Below are 8,616 nucleotides of genomic sequence, written 5' to 3' on the forward strand. Positions count from 1 at the left end.
CTGCAGCACGTGCTGCACCAGCTGCTCCCGAGAGGTCATCCTAGCAGGGCAAAGGGGAGAGGGCAGAGGTCAGGACGGGTACCCGGATGACACTCCTGCGCCCTGTCCCTCCAGATACTGCCTGTCTACTCCCACTCTGCCATGGAAGAAAATGGCTACGTGCCGCCTGGGGTTTGTTTAATTACCCAGTGGTACAAAGGAAGAGCTCGATCTTGGAGAATGGCTTTGAATCCTGGTTCTGCTATTAGCTTGAGCAAGTCATCAACCTCTCTGTGCTTCTGGTTCCTTTTCTGTTAAAAGGGAGACAATAAAAGAATGTACCTTATAGACTTGTTGTGTGTATAAATGAGACAAAGTAAAAAATGGCGATACATGGGTGTGTGTGTATATATACATACATATGCACATATATATATATATTCATCCTTAGAAAAGTGCCTGGCACATAGTAAAGTACCACAAAAGTGCTAGGTCTTATATATTAGAGTATTATCTAGTATTATTGGAATTCTCTGATGGCTCAGCAGGTAAAGAATCCGTCTACAATGCAGAAGACACAGGAGACTTGAGTTCAATCCCTGGATTGAGAAGAGCCCCTGGAGAAGGAAAATAGCAACCCACTCCAGTATTCTTGCCTGAAAAATCCCATGAACAGAGAAACCTAGTAGGCTATGTCTATAGGGTCACAAAAGAGTCAAACACGACTGAGCGGCAACATTTCTAGTATTATGCATATTATAGAATACAAGTATTAAAGTATAGTCCATGGGCCCTTGGGGTTCCCTGAGATTTTCAGAGGGGCTTCAAGTTAAACTCTTTTCATAATAATACTAAGATAACACCACTAAGATATGATTTTTGCGATTGTGTTAACATTGGAGTAAAACAGTAGTACCTCAGCATGGATCAAACTAGAAATCACTATGTTCTTCACCACCATGTAGTCACAGTTGGGAAAAAGAAAGCTAGTACCACTCCAAAATGTCCTTGATGCAGCAAAGATTATTATTTTTTAAATCACAAGCCTTAAATACAGGCAGCATTTCTGCTGCACAGTGGTATGTAACGAGTAAGTGACAGCTGCTTGGGCTGCATGATGAACTAGATGTTTTTTCATACAATAATGTTTTTTAACTTGAAAGAAAAATTAAGTGGCATTAGTTGTTTAGACTTGGATATATTTGACAGATGTTTTTCTCAAAAGTGAATAAGGTGAGCCTGTCACTTCAAGGAAAACTTTATGGTCAGGGAAAATTTTTGAGCTTTCATATGAAAATTAGAATTTTGAAAAACTTGTATCTACTACAGTGAGCTTGACAGCTTCCCAGTACCTAAAGATTTTTCTGATGGGATCAGTGGTGACACTAACACGTCTAACTTTTTAGACTATGTAATGGAATGGCCAGCATTTGAAGGTCTGTCACTCAATGAACCCCCTTTCCCAAATAACCAATAGTCTGGCACAGATCATTTCAAAGTATAAAAGAAAGCAAAGGATTTTAATATAATAGGGTACCAAAGTTCCTGAATATTGTTTCAGATTCTGCATTATAACTAAGGTTTGAGGAACTACCACCAGTTAAATTTTGGTATAGTTGTCAAAAAATATCCACTGAAAAAGCTATGAAAATACTCTTTCTAGAGAAATTTCCTAAGGTCCAGTGGTTAGGACTTGATGTTTTTCACCTCTGTGGCCTGGGTTCAATCCCTGGTTGGGGAGCTAAGATTCTACATGCACTGAAGTTAAAAGACCTTCCCCTGTCCCTCTGTCCATCTGTATCTGAATGAAGTTGGATTTTCTTCATATACTTCTACCAAAATAACGTATCACCACAGATTAAATGTAGAGGCAGATGAGCATCTACTTATCTTCTGTTAAACCAGATATTACAGAGACATAAAAAACCTAAAAGATGCACTTGTTCTCACGAAACACTTTTTGTTCTGGAAAAGTTTCTTTTCATGAAAACTATTATTCATTACCATGTAACAGGTTTGTTCTTTTTCATAAAGAAATCTTTTCTAAATGTCTAAGTTTTAAGTTTGAATGTAATGTACGTTGACCAATGTAAGCTATATAAACAAAAGCTCTTCAGGGTCTTCAGTGTTTAAGAGCACACAGGGGGCCCAAGACCAAAAAGTTTAGAACTGCTGACCTGAGACAGAGATGGTCTTTTCAAAGAGTTAGCAGCAGCCTAGCCCTTGTGCTGACAGAGATCTGCTAAGGAAGGTTGACTATTTGCCATGCACTGTCCCAATCCTGGCGCTTGAACTTTAAGGTGGGAACCACCATTACCCCCAACTTACAGGTGAAGAAACTGAGACCATCAAAACGAGCCTCACTGGCCCCATTTGCCCAGGTGACGTAAGCGACGCAGCCAGTAGTTGAAACCAGATGCTCTTTAGGACCCGTGATTCATCTACTCCAGCTTAAAATGCCAGTCACCTCTCAGGACAAACTAATCCTCCTAATTACTGGTAAGTTTTCTGTGTTTTGCAAAACAGAGTAATATTCCTTTGCAGACACTTTTTTAAATTAAAAAGGAAACCATTAACCTTTCTCAGATCTCTGTTCTTAGAGTTTAATAAATTCCTTTAGATTAGCTTTGGGTTTAAAAATTGTGTGTGGGTATACACATTTGCCAGCTCACTGCACACCTGAAAGGAATGTGTCTTGCATTCTTAAAAGGATGTGTTTGGGTGTAAATTATGGTTCAGTAAAGGTGAAAAAAAGTTTTTAAAGAACCAAAGGCTTACCACCAGAATTTTACTTGATAACCATAAAAAAGAGAGCTTTTTAAAAACTGGGTAATGAGAATCAGCTTTGGATAAAAACTTCTTACCTGTAGATTTTTTTTAATGTTCTTGTGACAAATCTGATCTAACCTCCCACTGAATTTCTATTTGTACCATATTATTTGACCCTGGAATTGAGCTTTTAATCTGTTGATCTTTTATATACTTTATATTTACTTTTTAAAAAACTTTTTTTTTTTTTTTTGACTCAGGAGATAAACTTCAGCAAGAATACTTCCATATGCGATAAAAAATCGAGCCCTGAGGAACAAACTGTACACACAGAAGAGCTTTTTCATTCTGGCAGACAACAAAGATGCTGGGGGTTTTGTTTTTCTTGCATATCACTTGTAAATGCTGCTATATGGATGAATATAAATGAGCTCTCTGCTCTGCTACTTTCCAAACAAAATTATGAAAATAACCACCATTACCTACTGCTTACTATGTGCATTTAGGTAATTCAACCAAAATCTCAACAAAAAAGAAGGGACAATTAAATCATGTGGGTGATTCTTCCTGCTCTTCCATGTGGGGAACAGGGCACGATGTTACCTTGTCCGATTACAAGTTTCTGTGGGCTTTGCACTGGATGAGCATTTGGACTTCAGGCTTTACAGAAGTAATTTTATTTATATGCGGTTCTCACTTTCCCTCCATAGGAGCTACAACTCCATCACACCTGCACCTTCACCAGGATGGCTACTCTTAGTTCACACTTAGAGAAACAGAGGCTTGGGGGTTAAATTAAATAACACTCCCAAGACCACAAGCTATTAAAACTACAAAACCTAAGCAATCTGACTCCAGAGCTCCCCTCAAAACCACTGTAATTCCACCAACCAGGGAAATACAGGGCCCGAAATGGTCATTACCTAAAGGATACAGAAACACATGGATTCTTGGGGCTTTCAGACAAATCTGGCCATTTTACAGATAAGGAAACTGAGGTCCGGGAAGGGAAAGTTGACTTGCCTGAACTCCCGCAGCAGGGTCCAGATACCCTCCAGCACGTCCAGATATATCACACTTCTTCCTGTGCAAACCCCACCCTCCTCCCTCCCCTGTCCCACCCTACCTACCTGGCCAAGGCCCAGCCCCACCCCATTCCACCCTAGCTCATTCCTTTCTCTTCCCCAAAGAGGTAAGAGGAGGTGTGAGTAGGTAATACCCTACTTCTTTTTTTCTCTAAAGCTTGCAGAGAAAAAGTAGCTCCCCGGAGAGGCGCTGCACCCTCACAACTCAGGTGGGTCTGGACCAGCAGAGAAGGGGGCAGTGGGGAAAGGCAGAGGCCGAAGGGGGAGGCTTAATCATACTTAAGTAGACAATTGGTTGATGGGGTTCAGGTGCACCAGTCTTTTCGGAGATGGCTCCCTGGAAATACAAGGCCAAGCAGAGCTGGCAATTACCAGGTGCGTTGGTAGAATAAGGTGCAGAAAGTGAGAGCTAATCTAGGGGCCTTGCCCAGCTGGCCTCCCCTGGCCCCACCATTATTAGAAGGAATCTGAAAAGGCGTGAAACCAAGGAGGCAAAGCCTCTCCGGCTACACAGGCTCCCCTGGCTTGAGGTTGGAAGGGGAGGAAACAGGACATCCAAAAACATCTAGCCAGCATCTCTGACACCCAAGAAGGGCTCTGGAGCCAAGGAATGGATGAATGGACACAGGTAGCTTCTGCAGGCGATTCAAAGCCTCGCCTTCACCAAGGCCTGCTTTCCTCCCCTACCATCCCCATCTCCTTATTTCAAGCAGATGGGGTCTCAAGCTCAGGTTTGGCCTCTGTCCCTTACATTTTAGAAGGAGTGAGCCAGCGCTCTGGGCAGGGCTAAGAGAGGCGCAGACAGTGCTGACAAGTCTCTGGCACCTAGAACAGACACCCTCCCTGCCAGCCTCTCCCTGGACTTCACACCGGCTCACCAAGGACCCCCATCCTTCACAAAGCAAGCCCGACAAGCATGAAGGGAGCCACACAGGCAGGCCTCTGTAAGACTAGCATCTCCCCCGGCCTGGCTCCACACCTCTCCTGCCTACCCTTCAGTCCCCCTGCTCATGCTGACCCAGCCGCCCAGGCTACGCCCCTGGCTCAAGGGAGCGCCAGCCATCTTGGTTTCTCCCCCAGTGGCCAGGAGGCCCCGTGGGGCATGAGGGAGCCACAGGGAACTGCCCAGTGGCAGGCAAGTCCCACGACTGTGACTTCCCAAGGAACCTCCCACCACCAAGGGCAGCAGGAGTGCCTGAGGGCACCAGGGTGGGCCTCGGGCCTCCCCATCAACCACGCCTCAGGAGTTCCTAAGTCCAGGGGCTCTAGTGGATCACGTGCCTGGAAGGGAAGGTGAATGGGCAGTGGTTCCAGCCACCAGGAGGCCCCCAGGTGGCGGGGAGAGGGCTGGGAGAGGGCTGGCGGGTTGGGGGCATCAAGGGAGGGGCTAAGGCCAGGGGAGGGGAGACAGGCAGGCGAGTGGGGGTGGGGAAGGGCTGGGGGGGGGGTGGGGAGAAGGAGAACTTGAAACAATGCCTCCCCTCCCCTCTCCACACACATACTCACACACACTTACACACAAACACACACACGTACCCGCAGCATCTTCAGAGTCACTCTTTGACCCCTTTGGTGTCCCAAGGCCACCCCCTCAATCCCCTGGGGCCTCCAAACTGCATGAGGCACCCACTCTTCCTAATTTAGAGGAAACTTCCTAGTTTACTGACCTCGAGGGTGGCCCAGAGCCCAGGGGGCATCCACGTCTCTCTCCACCTTCCAGCTTGGGACATTTAAGTCACCCTGAGGGCAGCGTCCCCAGCTGAGCGCCACGCTCACTCCAGAACTGGTGTCATATCCGTGGTGGACCATTGAGCATGAACTGTCTTCAGCCAACTGGCCGGTGGAGAAGCGGCTTAAGCCACTCCCCGCCAGGAAATCGCCCACCCTCAAGGGCTCTGGTCCCAAGATGAAAGAAGTGCAAATTCGGGGGTCACTTCCAATGGTAAAGTGATAGAAGCTATTGTGTCAGCCTCTCTACCCAGCTGGGGGTGTTAAGGCACCCTGACCTAACTCTGAAACGGACCCCGAACTGCCCAGGAAAACTTGAAAGAAAGTTGAAAGGTTTCCAAAGAGTTTGGGGGGAGGGGAGGGGAGGAGAAGGTTTAGATAGAAAGACCGAAGGAAAAGAAGAATCTGCGGCCAGGCTAAGAGGGGGAGGGGGGCGAGAGTGAAGCTGAGGGCTTGGGGAAACTGGCCTTGGCTGATTGGTTAGAGAACTTGGGGCTCCCTGAACCCCCAGGATGCATCTCTTCCATGAGGCAGCTCCCCCATCCCTGGCCCCATGAGACGGGGGAGGCTGGAGAACTCACTGCCCCCACTTTGGTGCAGGCCCCTTCCCTTCCAGAAAGGCCTCCATCCCCACCTCGCTCTGAGCATCCCCCTGCCTTGAGACTCAACACCTCTCACCCCCAAAATGAGAGGGAGTGCCAAAGATGCTTCCGTCCAGGGTCAGGGCGCCTATCCCAGGATAAGCCGGGCTTTCTGAGCCCCGCAGGCAGGTAGGAGCGTGTGGTACCTGGGGCTTCCGTCCCTCCCGGCAGCTCACCTCAGCCCAGAGGCCTCAGATAATCCCGGAGGAGCTAGTCCTATCCGCCCGTCCAGTTCCCCCGCTGGTGGGGGAGGTGAGGGCGGCCAGATTGCAGCCTTTAGTGGTAGCTCCCCCCAGGGGCTTTCCTGCCCGGCCTTAACCCTTTGGAGTGCTGGGGCCAGCAGCTTCTCCCTGGCTTCCGTTCCACCCACCTCTCTTTATCGCCCTACCCCCGGCTACCACTGTAAAATGCCCTCCAGGGTCGATTATGCCCCAGCTCCACTATTAACATTTTCTCCTCTGCCAATCATGAACCCTACACTTATCACCTAAGTCAAACATCCTTTATCAAATGTCCATCCTCAGGAAGGCTGGATGCGGGGGGCCACAGAAGTGAACTCAGGTCCTGTCCCGGCATCTTAATCACCCCAGCCCCACCCACCATGATGGCAATCGCCTGAGGCTGTGGTTTAGACGCTCCTGGACTTGGATTTGAATGCCAACCCTGCCCCCATACTAAAGTAGTTGTTAAGTAGCCCAGTCGCGTCCAACTCTTTTGCCACCCCACGGATTGGGATTTTTCCAGGCAAGAATACTGGAGGAGATTGCCATTTCCTTTCTTCAGGGGATCTTCCCACATGGCTTTAGACAAGTTGTTTTAAACCTCAGAGGCCTGATTCAGTGGTTATTGGGACATAACATTTACCCCCAATGTTGTTAGGTATACTCAACAAGATAAATGGAAAGCTTTTAAAACTGTGCTTGGCACAAAGCAAGTATATTCGAGTTCTCAGCCTCTCCAGTGGCTTAACATAAATGCAATATTTTAAAACTTACAGAGAGCAGTGGTGATTTTGCAGAAGGAGATGGAATTACGAGATACTTTTTCTTTCCGCGTAGCTTTGTGTCGTTTGACATTTTATAAGGAGTCCGCATTCCTTACTATTATTTAAAAAGGCAATGAAGATAATTTAAAATTCTCTAAAAGGCCAATAGAATCTTTAAAAGTATTTTTTAAAAAGAAACCTTAGTGATTCAAAGGTTTGCTGGTGCTTCCACTACCAAAGTAAGAATCTTTATAGACTAATTGGGAAAATGTAGAATAATTGGAAGAATCTTTAAAGTAGTAGGAAGAAAAAATTACCTATAATCTCATTATATGAAGACAGCTATTGTGAACAGATGTACATTTCTTTCTAATCTAGTTTCTTTTCTTAGACCTACACAAGTTAAACTCTGTCTTTACAAAAGACCCTAATGGCACAGAACAAAAAAACAGAGTAAGTTCTCCCTTTTCGTCCATAATACATTCTCCTCACTACAAGAACTAAAAGAACTGCCAGTTCTTTTCCTGCACATTTTCAGCTTTTTCTATGAATATATACTTGTCTATTTTTCTAGCCTCTCTGTGCATATTTTTATTCTACATTAAATATTTTAAGCTACTTTTGACTAATATATATTATACATGTACATAATGTATATTATATACACAACATCTAAAGAATAATACAGTCGTCCCTCCTTATCAACAGTTTTGCTTTTTTCGATTTCACTTGTGTTATTCTTAATCCTCAGACTCTTTGCGACCCCGTGGACTGTAGCCCGCCAGGCTCCTCTGTCCATGGGGATTCTCCAGGCAAAAATACTGGAGTGGGTTGCCATGCCCTCTTCCAGGGGATCTTCCCAACCCAGGGATCGAAACCAGGTCTCCTGAATTTGCAGGTGGATTCTTTACTGTCTAAGCCACCTGAGGTCAACTGCAGTGCAAAAATATTAAATGAAAACTTCCAGAAGCAAATGTTCATGAGTAGCATGCTGAAATCGCTCATCGCCCCACAGTTGGTCCCACTCTGTCTTGGCTAGGAAGTGAGTGACTCATTCTTCTGATCAGCATATCCACATTGTATACTTTACCCACCTAGATAGTGTAAGGAAAACAGTTTACAGAGGGTTAGGTCCTCTCCAGGGTTTCAGGCATCCACTGGGGATATTGGAATGGGGTTAGGAGTTGGGGGGGGGGGGAGTACTGTATCACTGTATATTATTCAAAATGCTTGTAAATATTGATTCAGGAATTTACTAAAGGACTCAAGATTTAAATTGCAGCCTTGTCCTCTATCTACAGTTTCTCTTTCCAGAAGCAGCCAATATCATCATTTCTAGGGTATCATTCCAGAAATATGTATAAAGAAGCAAATCTCTCAGAAAGCACTTTTGTCCTTTCTTTAAAGCATAAATGTAGTATGCTAAATA

The 8,616-nt window shown here is 45.6% G+C and overlaps 1 protein-coding gene across 1 annotated transcript in view; it reads right to left on the minus strand.

The window, feature by feature from the left end:
• VRTN (vertebrae development associated) overlaps window positions 1-39 on the minus strand; it is a 2,317-nt gene extending 2,278 nt beyond the window's left edge. Inside the window, exon 1 of the mRNA XM_010855751.1 lies at window positions 1-39. Within this exon, the coding sequence (XP_010854053.1) occupies window positions 1-39 (39 nt within the window).
• Between the last annotated feature and the right edge of the window lie 8,577 nt (window positions 40-8,616).

The sequence above is a fragment of the Bison bison genome, unplaced genomic scaffold (genome assembly GCF_000754665.1).
Source record: "Bison bison bison isolate TAMUID 2011002044 unplaced genomic scaffold, Bison_UMD1.0 scf7180017864368, whole genome shotgun sequence".
NCBI lineage: Eukaryota > Metazoa > Chordata > Mammalia > Artiodactyla > Bovidae > Bison > Bison bison.